This window comes from Xenopus tropicalis, chromosome 4 (assembly GCF_000004195.4).
Source record: "Xenopus tropicalis strain Nigerian chromosome 4, UCB_Xtro_10.0, whole genome shotgun sequence".
In the NCBI taxonomy this organism is placed as follows: Eukaryota; Metazoa; Chordata; class Amphibia; order Anura; family Pipidae; genus Xenopus; species Xenopus tropicalis.
The window spans coordinates 75,925,527-75,939,249 of NC_030680.2; the positions used below are offsets into that span (position 1 = coordinate 75,925,527).

General features: G+C 38.3%; 1 protein-coding gene across 1 annotated transcript in view; it reads left to right on the plus strand.

The window, feature by feature from the left end:
• cngb1 (cyclic nucleotide gated channel beta 1) overlaps positions 1-13,723 on the plus strand; it is a 67,370-nt gene that overhangs the window by 3,435 nt on the left and 50,212 nt on the right. Inside the window, exons 4-16 of the mRNA XM_031901329.1 lie at positions 324-366; positions 557-677; positions 937-961; positions 2,252-2,294; positions 3,209-3,332; positions 3,426-3,462; positions 4,248-4,377; positions 6,531-6,624; positions 7,783-7,825; positions 8,527-8,551; positions 8,879-8,890; positions 9,908-9,974; positions 10,797-10,833. Coding sequence (XP_031757189.1) covers positions 324-366; positions 557-677; positions 937-961; positions 2,252-2,294; positions 3,209-3,332; positions 3,426-3,462; positions 4,248-4,377; positions 6,531-6,624; positions 7,783-7,825; positions 8,527-8,551; positions 8,879-8,890; positions 9,908-9,974; positions 10,797-10,833 — 801 coding nt within the window. The remainder of the gene's footprint in view (positions 1-323; positions 367-556; positions 678-936; positions 962-2,251; positions 2,295-3,208; positions 3,333-3,425; positions 3,463-4,247; positions 4,378-6,530; positions 6,625-7,782; positions 7,826-8,526; positions 8,552-8,878; positions 8,891-9,907; positions 9,975-10,796; positions 10,834-13,723) is intronic.

Below are 13,723 nucleotides of genomic sequence, written 5' to 3' on the forward strand. Positions count from 1 at the left end.
GTTCTCTAAAAGAAGGTTATGTGATTATCTTGGAAGCAGATTTACCAAAAGTTGATTTTTTTCCATTTGTATTAGAATACAATTGGCATATTTTCCTCCATTCATGAAAAGCCGAATCCAACTGTAATTTTATTTTTCAATTGTTTATTCTTTGTAAAAAAAATTCTTGTATGGGGATGTTTCTCAACAGTAAAAAAAATAAAGTGAAAAATAGAAAGCGATCCCCCCCATGAGAAAGAAGGTTGAGAATTTGTTTCCAATTGTAGTAAATCTGCCCCAACTCTGTAAACCATGCAAAACTAAGACTTAGATTCTCTTTTCAGATGTAGTAAAAACTCAAGAAGAGGAGCAAGAGTCTGACAAAGGGTAAGAATATATGTGGGTGAAACAGAGGTAGGAATAGAGTAGTATAGGCTGCAGTGTTGGATGCGCTCAAAGTGTTCAAGGACCGCAGTTGATAGGATTTAGGTAGCCATGCCTATTGAAGAGAGAATAAATTACTAAACTTGGCTTGTTTGGATTGATCTTATGTTTTATCACTTTCTCCTTGGTGCAGGGCCGCAGGAGTACTCACTTGGCTGTCACAGGGTTTAGGAAGAGTAATCCCGCAACCTGTTGAGAGCCCAACACTTTCTCGTGCAAACAAGGAAAGTACAGTGCCAGCAGTGGTGGAGCAGGTATTGCAAAGCTTTAAAGTACAGCACAGACTCTGATTCCCTCACGATGCTTTGTGCATTTGATGATTAATTATGAATATTTTTTTTAAAAATGTTGCAGATTGCACATTAGTAAGCTGAGGTGTGAGGCTGCAGGTGAAGGTGTATGAGTGCAGGCACAGTTTGGAGTAGTAAAACTCATATTGTGTTTGGATGCATGGTGTGATGAGGAGATGATACCTAGATCTGAAATAATAACTGATCTTTTCTTAATTTTCAGAAAGAGGTACCTGCGAGTGAGACAGGTAAGGAATCATATATTTGAGGAGGAAATTTTATGTCGCTTAGTCCAATGTATATGTAAGTAATACAGTTGTCTTCTTACAGATGAGTGCAAGGTGTGCCTTACGGGGCAGAATTAAATAGCCTTTTTTTCCGTTTTTTTGAACAGTCACATTTAAAAAAGCAAGTGAACAAGCAGCTGTCATTTACATATCATTTTCTGCATTACTAAGGATTCACAGAAACACAGGACATGATTTTTACCATAAAGTTCCTATTGTGTTAAAAAGAAGTGTTTAAAGAGGTTGATTAAATCATATGGTTAATAAATCTATACACATTAAGTTTTAACCAGCACCACACTGCCTCATGCAATGCACCAGTGGCATTATTCTGCTCAAGTCTAAACAGTAAAGAGAGTAATGAAATGAAGGCTGCCATTAGAGGCCCACTAAAATAAGGGGGCCACGAATGAGATGTGGTTTCCCACAAAATGAACAGTTTGGACAGGACTGATAGGATTCAGGCATAGGGCCCCACTATCCCTCACAGCAACCTGAATGTAATAAAATGAGGTAAGTTTGCTCTTGGTCCAATTGTCCATAGAAACCAATCACCAGGTAGAATGTACTGTTAGAAAACAAACATGTGATAGATTACTAGGCCTGGAAAACGTTGCAACATTAATAACATGATTCCATAAATCCAATAAATTCCAAGCTGACAATTATATAGGTCGAATGCCTGCAACTTGCTCCAAATTGTCAGTTGTTTTAAGTAAAAAGATGTAAAAACATTGTTGGCGCACTTGATAAATGTGCACAATTTCCACTCACGCACATCAAAATACTTTTCAAGAACTTTTGTCACCAATAATGGTAAATGCAGAAATCAATTACAATGAAAACATGGTGGTCTTTGGATAAATATTGTAAGTCTTGTGTAAAAAACAAATAAGAGTCACTGCGGGGACATGCAGCACCAACAGTGACTGTATAACTGCTAGTATGGCGGGGTCATGTCAAATGGATGTGGGTAGCTAGTTTATTGAAGAGCATCAACAGCTGTGAATATCTATTCGCATACATACATACATACATTATATTTAGAGATCATTCAAAGAATTGCAAATGATTGCCTTTTGTGCTAGTTCCATATAGATGCAACTTTATTGTTTTACTATGAGAAAGCTACAGCTTACCTCAAAATGTCCCTCATTAGAGATGTCACTATGTATCATTTTAGACGACACTGCAGAGTACTCTGTTCTTTCTTGTAAGTAGTATTTATTTTTTTTGTGTTTTGTCTCATAGTGGAAAAACCAACAGAGATCAATCCTACAGACCACATGGAAAGGTATCTACCTAAACACAACTCTTGGCCTCTAGTAGAAATGAGTAAATGTTATGCCCCCAATCATACCATCTATATCATCTCATTAACCAAGCAAGCAAATTGTCTTTTTACAGGGCATTAACAGGCCATGGCATATTTTGTTACTGTGTTTTTTGTTTTTAGTGTATTCTCTTAAAGGGGTAGTTCACAGCTATCTGCAACTATTGTGTTGCTAGAGTCAAATTTATCCTAGCAACCAGGCTGTGGTTTGCAAGGCTAGATGATATTTAGGAGAGGACCTGACTAGACAATAATTAATACTATAATAATATAACCAATTATAAAATAAAGATCTGTTTATAAGAAAGCTAAAAAGAATTTAACATTCTATAACTTACTAAAAGTAGTCTTATTTGTGTTTTGGTTATTACTGGGAATATGGCACCATGAGCAATTTTTGAATGAAAACACAAGTCCAACATATTTTTATTTCTGTGCTATGTGCTATAATCTTTCACTGGAAGTGATCCAATACACTATCTTCTTGGGGAAACCAGTAACAAAATGCTACCCAGTGGTGATGTTTACATTTCCATTTTATTGCAAGCACACTAAATCCTATTTATATTTGTGAAGATTTCTACTTCATAAATGTCTAAAAATGTATTAACCATTTATTGCCAAACCATTTAGAATGTTAATTTGGATCAATGCAATTTAAAAAAGTAAAGCATAGCTCTTATTGGTTGTTATAGTTTACTGCACTGCTGAAGTTTTCACCTGTTAATAAATGAGCCTCTCTGTATATAGTTTTTCCTGCTAAATGAATCATATGTCATACTCTAGTACAGATTAGTCTGCCCACCTGACATGTGACTGAATCTCTAGGATATGCTTCTCTCATCACACTTTCTACTGTCTCTGGTTTGTGGCAGTACACCAGCAGGGGTCCTCTCCTGGTTGTCTCAGGGCTTGGAAAAAGTGGTTCCTCAACCTTCAAGAACACTAAAGTCAGGGACCAGTGGAGGATCGGAGGGTGGTGCAGTTACTGTAGAACTGGTAAGCCTATGTTAATATGTTATATAAATGAAACATAAAAATAAGGTAAGAGGGGAATAACGTGTGAAATAATCATTTTTTTTTCTCTGTCAGCCACCACCAAGGGAAGAAAAAAGCATAGTCATAGAAGGTTAGTACATAAATTAACTACACAGGTTTAAAATATGTCACATAAAAGATGCTTGAAAATGAATTTGGGAACTGTAAGCAGCGTAGATGGTTTTTCATGGTAAGGGCAGTGAGCTTGGGGAATGCCCTTCCTAGTGATGTGGTAATGGCAGATTCTGTTAATGCCTTTAAGAGGGGCCTGGATAATTTCTTGAACAAGCATAATATCCAAAGGCTATTGTGATATTAAAATCTACAGTTAGTAATGATGTTTTATATAGTTTATGTATGTGAGTGTATAGATAGGTAAGTAGAGGTTGTATGTGCTGGGTTTACTTGGAAAGGTTGAACTTGATGGACTTTGGTCTTTTTTCAACCCAACTTAACTATGTAACTTCAGATAGAGATAGAGCAAGTGCAAAACACAAATAGGGACAGGTAAGTGCTAGAGAAGGCAAATTTTATGCATAAGTAGAGAATAGACAGTGATAGGGTGCAGAATAGAGGAATTGGCAGTGAGAGGTCAAGCAGGAAGATACAATATGGTGAAAAGAGAAAAAAAGCAAACCTTGATGGAGAAATTGGTGAATAATAACAAACAAGGAAAAACATAGGTGAGAGAACAGATGTGGACAAAGCAGTCGAGGCCGGCACTATGGTGGAGAGGCAGAAAGTTGAAGGGAGGAGCAGATATGGGTCACTTGGTAAATGAAAAGAATCCCTTGAGACTGATATAGGCATCCACAAGTATAGTGATGACTTTAGCTGTGTTCCACTCTCACCCATGGTTTACATTTGATGTTTCAGAGCCAAAGATTTCTCCTCCAACACCAGTACATACTCCTGCCTCAGTTCCAGTGCCAGAGTCCCAACCCACCATTATTGAGGTGCAGCCAGCAACCAGCTCAGAACCAGAGGTCACAGCAACAGACAAAGGGTATGATAACAATTCCTTCTACATGCCACACTTCAGGAATACAAAAGTATTGGGAGTTTGGTGCATAACAATTTTTATTTATTTTTTTTGGTGCATAACAATTTTTTTTGTTCTCAATTATTCTTCACAGTGTCCATCTGAATTCTAATTTCATGTCCAATAAAAGCTGTTTATTCATTAAGTGAAATGTCCCTAGCAAATCTGTTGTCTTGCATTGATATACAGTCAAACCTTGATTTCTGCATTCCTGCATTTAACACAGTTTTTTAGGGTCACTCCAATTATTATTTCAGTGAGTTCTCTTTCTGGATTTATACCATGTTTTCTTGCATTATACACCAAAGTTTTGTCCCGGTTTGGTTTGCCTAAAAATGGCTGCTTGTCCTATAAGAATGTTATTCTTTGTGAAATTAAGTTATTTAAAACACAAACCACATCTATATCTTGTCCTGGGTCCCTGTAATTAGGGGGTTTCAGTTTATCTTCTATAACCATTTGCAAATCACTTATTTTGTTAGGTTGTCCATCTGGCTTTGAAAATGGCATTTCAATGGCTGTCCCCTAGGTTAACATTAATACTGCACTGCTTTAGGCTAAGAACCCACGAAGCAGTTTAGTCGCTCGCGATAGATCAAAAATAGGAGTTGGTGGAAAGCCCATTCACATTGCTTTGGTATTCTGAAGTCATGCAATGTTTCCTCCTGCAAGCAACTTCTTGCGACTTTGGAAAACTAAGCGATGCAAAGGGCTTTCCATCGGCTACTCCTATTGTTGCCAGTGGAAAGCCATTTTGGAGTGGTTAATTCTATCGCGGGCAACTGAACCGTTCCAACATTGTCATTAACACATCAAAGACATATTTGTATCATGTGCTTATTTCCTTCAAACACTCAGAGCTCAAGTTCCTTTAACTCATTTCCCTGATTTTATATTTTTCATTTTTACATACTTCATATTTTACACTGTTTTTCTTGCCTCTAAAATGGGCATTATACTATGCAGTACCTGTAAAACAATGTAACATTTTTATATTCATAATGATTTTTTTTTATTACAATTTTTGGTGCATGTATGGTGGTCTGACAATTCCGACTAATATACCAGTACTATAACAATTGGTTGGTTCAGGGGTAAGGTATTTTGGAAAATCATATGTTCCAGTGCACCACATCTGCAGTTTGGCCTATGGGATCCACAAGGCCCATGTATGGCTACCTTTAGACCAAGGACTGCATCAGACTGGATGCAGTTCATAGCTGATGGTTATGCATGGGCCCCATCAGGACTCGACTGGCCTATTTTGAATCTCAGTCCAGACCTGGACCCATGAGATGTGATCAGTGGCCTTGGCACAATTTAGCCCAGCATAAAGATCTGGTCATTTGGTGACCTTACCAATTAAGTGCATCTTTTCGTGTCTGACCTGCTAAAAACAGATGATGACACTAGAGAAACTGTAGCATTCTATGGTACATCACACATCTACTGCAGTGCTTATTTACCTTTTGTAACATCATCTTTATCCAGTGTTTCCTTGGTAATGTTTCTATCTATCATTCACCAGATCCCAATTTGGGAAAGCAATGAGGATTACTTATAAACCCTGACACAATAAAAATCTGTTAGGTCCTAAATATTAATTTCATATTATATGATAAAGAATTAGATCAAATGAAATGAATGAGTAAAATGACATAACAGACAAGTGCATGTATACTTACAGCTGGAACCTGATTTAGAGCAAGCGCTGCTGTTTGCAACATGATGTAGTGCTGTAGTACTGTATATTTATTGCCATGACCTGCCTAAAAACCAAAACAAATATAAATACAATACAATAAATTGAATACAGTAAATTAGTGGAAAAGATAGCTTTCTGGTATTTTGTGTAGGCAAATGCCAGGTCTCAAAATTGCCATTTATCTATAAGTCAGCAATGTAACAATGCAAAAAAACTGCACTCAGTGATTTGTGTAATCACTTTCTTTGACCTGCAGTAGAAACGTGTACATATTCTCTTCCTTGTCCATAAACATCACCTGAAAGCATTTTGGTGACTGTTTTATTCATTATTTTACTCAAAGAGTTCCTTATATATGTTCCCACTTTATCGAGTGTTCTGCAAGCAATCCTATTCTTATTTATGCCTGCAGGTCAGGGGCTGGAGTTCTGGGGTGGCTCATGCAGGGCCTAGGGAAAGTCGTACCGCAGCCAGAGAATGTCGCTCCACTCGCTACTAAAGTAGAGGTAGGTGTTATGCCCAGGATGCAGGCAATGGGGAAAGCAAACATAGAAAGTCCCTACTAGTAGCTAGCTTTAAATCATATAAACTTAAATGAACCTATGAACTTAATGAACCTATTTATTAATCAACTTTGCCTTTAGAAATATTATTTGAAACTAAATATATATAACAGTATATACTTTGTTTATTAGTTCAAGATAATTCTCCGTGGCCACAACCATGCTAAACTGTACTTACATTACATTATTATTAGACACTATTGTTATTGTCATCCAAGGTATGCTGGTCCCATAATGACCTGATTATTTAACAGGAATTTGCTTGAGAGATTTCAGATTACAATTACGATGTTAAAGGAGAATGCAAGTCAAAATTTAAAAAGCATACTGCCCAATAGTCCTCCTATTGTTTAGTAAAAACGCCACACTTTTGGCTCACCTAATCAAATATTTACTCAGTCACACTTACTTCACATTTTCTAGAACAGGCAGCCATCTCTAAAAATGTATTCTCCCTTCCTTTCCCTCCTTGCATCATACTGCACATATGTTTCATTCCCTCCCCCCTCCCCTCTGCCAGATCCGCTTCTGATTGGCTGGTGGGCATGTGTAGCTCAGAACAGGAGACAGGATCAAGTTACACACATGCTCAGAGAATAGGAAGGCTGCCGCTGGCACCTACAGGAAGGGGAGAGAGATTTCAGTGATGTCACTGTAGTCTTCACACTGCTGTAGGCTGCCAGCACCATATCTCAGAGAAGCAAGCAGGGATCTGGGAATTTAGATATGCAGTAACTACTTAAAAAAAATGCCTTTAGACTTACTTTTAATTTATATTAACCTTTCATTGTCCTTTAAATCTACCCTGCTGAATGTGTTATTGGCTGCAATGCCAATCAAGCCTCTCTGTGTTTTGGTCCCTGAACCAACTGCTGAGAAACTTATTGAAAGGCCAGTTTTTCCTTCTATGTAAGTGGCCAAAATTGCCACAGTTGCCAAACCTGTAGACAGTATCAGATGTTTATCCTTTAATAACTAAAATGTCTGCAATATATTAGAAACATACATTTTTCTTCAATGCCATTAAAGATCTGGCACAATGATCTGTACTTTTTATAGTACAAAATGTGCTACTATGGCAATAATTGCATTTGTTCATAGGAAGAGAAACCCAAGGAGGAAGAAGAGGAGAAGCCAGTGCCATGTGAGTATATATCTAACTTCAGAATACACATTGGGATTTAGCCACATCTTTCCTTCAATGTCAGGTTACTTTTAAGCATTGACAATGGAAAAGGGCAGATTTGTGTTTGCTGATGACTTACATTCATTGCGCTTATAATTTAATATGCACATTAGGTGTTTGGTATTTGCCTTTTTTTTGTAGATCACTTGCTATTAAGTTACATCTAAAAATGATGCTGGGGGTATGCTGTACCCCTGTAATCTGTAAGCATATAATAAATCACTGATGAGTTTCTTGTGTTCCTATGTGGTTATTAGCAAATAACTAAATTAAAATGATTAGGGATTATTTACTGTGAGGGCCGTTGCAGACAGGGAGATTAGTCACTCGCAACAAATTTCCCTTGACGCGGGTAACTAATCTCCCCAAAATGATATCCCACTGACGAGAATGGAAATCGCCAGGGGGATGGCATACACGGCGCCGCACTTTCCCCGAAATCACGGAAGTTCCCTCTCAAGGCAACTTCCATGATTTCTGGGAAATTGTGGCGCCGCGTATGCCATCCCACCGGCGATTTACATACTCGCCAGATGGTATTTCGGGGGGATTGTTCGCCTGCGACAAGGGAGATTTGTCACGGGCAACTAGTCTCCCAGTCTGCCACAGCCCTGAAGCAGATACAAATGAATGGCTCACATACTTTTATTTTTTCTTAGTGCCCCAGAAAGAATCCAAGAGAAGGTAAGTGATTGCTCTGAGAAAGACAGCGCCTTTTCAAAAAATTAACATTAAATGAGTAGGATCCTTATACAGAAAGCCCAAGGCCCCAAGCATTCCTGATAAATGATCTCCTACCTGTATTGTACACCATATCTGCCAAGCTCTGCAATCTTACTTATACTTCAGTTGCCTTTAATCATAATCTTAAATGTCGGGGCTCATTTGGGGCAACTCTCTCTGTGAGGTTATGCAACCTGCAGTTTTAATTAGTAAAATTTCCTGTGGAATATAAAATGTATTATTCTCATATCTGTGTTTTCTTTTCTTTTTTATATAAAATCATTGCAGCAGTGACACAGGGTAAGTAACAATATGTTATTTGTATTATAGCAATGCATGTTTGTATTTCATTGTACAATATTATCTTACTTACATAATCAATATCATCAGTGAGAGGTACAGTGCTACATATTGGTTCATTTTATTGGTTGGACCAATAGGTGGGTCACAAAAAACATTTTTATACTTCACTGGTGTCTTCTTCCCTGAAAAGGGTTATAGATTTGACTTCCTCTGTTGAGGAACATGGGTTACAGGGTACTGAAAATAATAGTTTTACAGTTAACTGTATTGCATGACTAGAAGTTACAGAAAAATATTTTGGCAAGATGATATGATCTATATAGGTGCAGGTTCTGCCCTGGACACAGAGGGTTAATTTTTACCACTTACATGCATGCAGCTTTCCAATTAATCACCAATTCAGAGAAAGAAGTCGGAATTGAGAATTGTATGTATATGTCCCTTTGGCTTCTATAATTATAAAAATAAATGGGTGATGCCATTTAACTTTCTTTTGCAATATAATTGGTCTTTATTGCGATGCCCTACACATTGGGCAAATTGCAAGGAAAGGTCTTAATTAGCCATTTTTTTGCACTTTGCCTACTGTGTCGGGCATTGTGCAAATACCGGCAGGCCTCTGCTCTCCGTAGTGGAGCTCAGAGACTTGAAGATTGCGTTGGGCAGGAAGAGGCACCTAGGTAACCCCCTCCTGCCCCGTACCTTGTGTATCATTCAGACATGCAAAGTGCTGAGTGACAGGAGAGGCAGCCTGCATTGGGGCCTTGTGCTTACCACCTGCTCTAATATATAATAATACATGTATATTTTAAAATTTGCTTAGAATTATATTTTCTTATATATTCTTAGTTATGCCAAAAAAGTTTCCATTATTTGGTAGACATTCCTTTAAATTCAGTAGGGCTAATGAATTTTGGGTCACTGACCCATAGAAGGAAAGTTGTCCACAGTAAGTATTGGTCTCCAGAATGTATCTTTAACACTATTCTTCTTTGTGATTGATTTCATCTGCAGGGTTTTCAGCTGGATCACCCAAGGTATAGAGAAGGTCATTCCCCAGCCATCAGTCATAGCAAAGCAGGTAAATAAAAGAACGTGTGCTTTGGGTTTCAAAATACTTCTTGTCTAACTAGAAACACAACACTGGCTGTAGCACATAGACTGCTAGCAGTAAATATATACAGTATATGCACCCTTACAGCATCCTATATTAACATTCTCATGTAACCTGCTAATGTCCTAGTATTCAGAGCACTGCAATACCATGTTATCACTCTCATATACAAGGATCAATATTTCAATATTGCATACATAGTGCCTTGCAACCTGCCAGATTCTAAAGAGCAGATTAATCAAAGTGTGAAATTAGAGCTCACAACAGTACAATTTTGCCACTCTCTATTCATTCCTATGAGATTTTAGAAGTGTATTTATCAAACAGTGAACTTTAATTTTCACCAGTTGATAAATACACCTCTACATATCCCATTGGAATGAATAGAGAGTTGCAGAATTTTACTGTGGTGAGGTCTAATTTCACACTTGATAAATCTGCCCCTAAGTAAATATAGTACAGATACTATAGGGCAGATTTATCAAAATGTCACTTTAGAGCTTAATACATAAAAACTCACCCATGTCTGATTCATTCCTATGAAATTTTTAGAAGCCTATTTATTAATGGGTGAAAGTTTGTGAGTTTTAATGTATTCTTGGGGGCGAAAATGGAGCACAGAGACCTGCAGCAATTCAAGTAACAAGAAAGGTGTGCTTTTTTTTGCACATTACTAACCCTCTACTCTGACGTTAATAACCCTTATTGTCTTACATTACATCCGTTTGTGTACATTTGTAAATAGTGTATAACAATGTAAGTGCTGACAGGCTGTTGTCTTTCTGGCAGGATTCTCAGACCATCACCCTTTGCCCAGTGGAGGAAAGTAAGTGGCTGTTCCAACCTCTCATATGTCTGATAAACAATATGCTACCTGTAAACAAGTGCTACATTGTGGGGAGGAATTGATGCAGTAATGTAACAGGGCCCAGGCTGAGGTTTTGGCTCTGTGTTTTCCACATAAAGACTCCGTTAAATTGTTATATGCATGCTTTACCATTTGTATCAGTTGAGGAAAAAAATAAATATATAGAACATTGGTCCTTCGTTAGAAAAAGCACAGATAAATATGCAAAGGACGCTCTATATTCTGACCAGTTGCTAGTTTTTTTTAAATATCCAACTAGCGATGTCTCACCTGCAGCTCTCCAGATCTTACTAAACAGCAATTCTGTGAGTTGTAATCCAGTAACCATGGGTGTGCTTCAGGCTGGGCATTCCTGATTTGCCACACCATTACTCCTTAAGCCTGCCTGTAGAATGGCTACCCAGGACTGATAGAGAATTTATTGAGCAGCTTCTCACATTGATAGTAGGCTACAGACTGGGGCTTGGGAATTTATCAGTAAAAAATCAGCTACACAAATTCAGCTACACAGATCTCCAGTTCTCCTGAGGATTCTCTCACATATTCACACAGTGTTCCCTCTCCTAAAGTCTTTAATGCCCCTGTCATTTGGAAAGTGCACTAGCAAACTATTGTTAGCAGTGAACTCTTACCCCAATAAAGCTCACCCTTACATACATTGTCATGTCCAGCAAACAAGGAATGAGCTTCTCCTGAGCTGTCTTACTACATTTTTCCCAGGTTCCCACTAACCTACTCCTAAATACTACAGTCCAGCACACAATCGCCCGCAGCTCTACCCCAAACACTAACTCCTTGACAGGGCCACAAACTGCCCTCACAGACTAGCACAACTTTACCTCTCACCTCTGAGGTGTGCACTGTGAGCTGAGTGAGGAATTCCCTTAAACGCCAATCTTAAGGGTTGGTGCCACCTTCTGGCTGAACTGAATATTGCTTAACTATTTAAAACATTTTAAAACATTTAAAATAAAATATATTTCACCTCCTTACATGCCTACACTGGCAGGGGTCCCTTTTGTCAAACTCCAGCATCTCTGCTCAGTATCTCCTTACAGGGTCAGACTGGCCCGGCATGACACCGGAAAAGAACCCAGTGGGCCCCGGGCCAGAACTGATCCCTGCTGAGCGCTCCAGGACCCGCAGGTCCGCCTCTTCTGACGTGCCTAAGTATGCGCACTTGGAGGAGGGGGTTGGGTGAGCGGCGGGGGCCGGGGTTGTGTGTGTGGGGACCCTAGGGGGGGTGCAGGGCCCCTGCGGTGGCAGCCCCGGTGGGCCCTGCACCCCCCAGTTCAACCCTGTCTCCTTAGAAGTATGTTGGCTAAACCACTAGTAACAAGAAACAGAAATCAGTGTAGTTAGTAAAAGTGCATAACATATGTAAACACCTACAGTTACACAAATATACAAATTTGTTGTTTCCTAAACAGGTTTACTAAACTTATGTGTTTTTGTTTCCATACATGTCAATGGCCTTTATCAATTCTACTGAAACATGTGATTTTGGTGAAAATTCTGGCATAACTCTGGAATACACATTCTAGCTCCAAATATCTCCACATTAACTATATAATATGTCTTTTTAAATGATATGGCTTGTTAAATTATTTATGCCACCTCAGACATGATGTAAAGTCTTTTGCTTATATGGAACAAAATCAGAAAGCAAAGCATTTGTGTTGTGCATATTGGTGTAAATGTCATGTGAAATGTGTTGGTATGGGTTATATTACACATGGTTCACTAATTTCTACACACAAGATATGTCCCTTCGTCACATTACACTGAATGGTATTCATATCTAAAAGTTTTCATGAAAAAGAATGTAGAATCTCTCCATGAAGACTTGGCTGTATTCTAAATAGGACGATAGTTCCCTAATTTTTTATGAACCTTTCATACATTTATATGAGTATTTTATCCTTGCAACTGATATGCACGAGATGGGAAAAGTAAGAAAGTTTGTGTAGATGAGAATGTGCTGTGCTAGAAGAACGTCAATTCACAAAAATTCTGTTAGAAGTACTTATGAGAACATCTTACAGCTGTGGTGTAACAACCAAACTATTATATCAGTATTATGTTACATTTGCTATACAGTATTACTTATATATTTATTTAGCATGCCCCCCAAATGAAAAGAATATGCTTGCAAGACTTCAACGGTTAATTATGGTGCGACTGCAGTTATTGAACTACAATGCCATATCAGGAGTAATGGGGCTCATTAAGAAACACTGGGCAGCTTTGTACCTGGGCTGTAGCCCATAGCAATCAATTAAGTCTTTCCTGCAGCTGGTTAAAAAATGCGAATCACTGATTGGTTACTGTTCAGGTACAAATATGCCCAGTGTTGATAAATCAGCCTAACTGGCAGTTGTAGGCTAACTAAAGATGAAGAGCTGGCCCTTGTACCTTGACCTGCATAAAAGCATGAGGCTGCAGGTTCATGTCCTAATTTTATGGGTAACTATATTATTTTGCTTTTTTTATTCAAAAGAGAGAGACAGAAACCTAACCATGCAAATGATTAGCACTCTTAAGAAGTTGGTTACATGACTTTTATATCTAACCCCTAACCTTCTACATCTAGAGTGATGGTAGATGGAGCAGATTTGGGTTCTTTGGGCACTTTCTTGTACCTTATCATTCACATTAGGGGGTATATTATATTATGTATATATTATTGCAATTACAGTAGGTGTATCTAGGCCAAGGTTAAAGGCTAGTGTTGTCAGTTTAATAAAAGCATGTGGGCTGAGATTTACTTGGACAAATGGATGGCCAGTTTGTACTTATCTGATTATCTTGCCCATTGTCCAAGGAACTAGATGGCACAAGAGGTGGA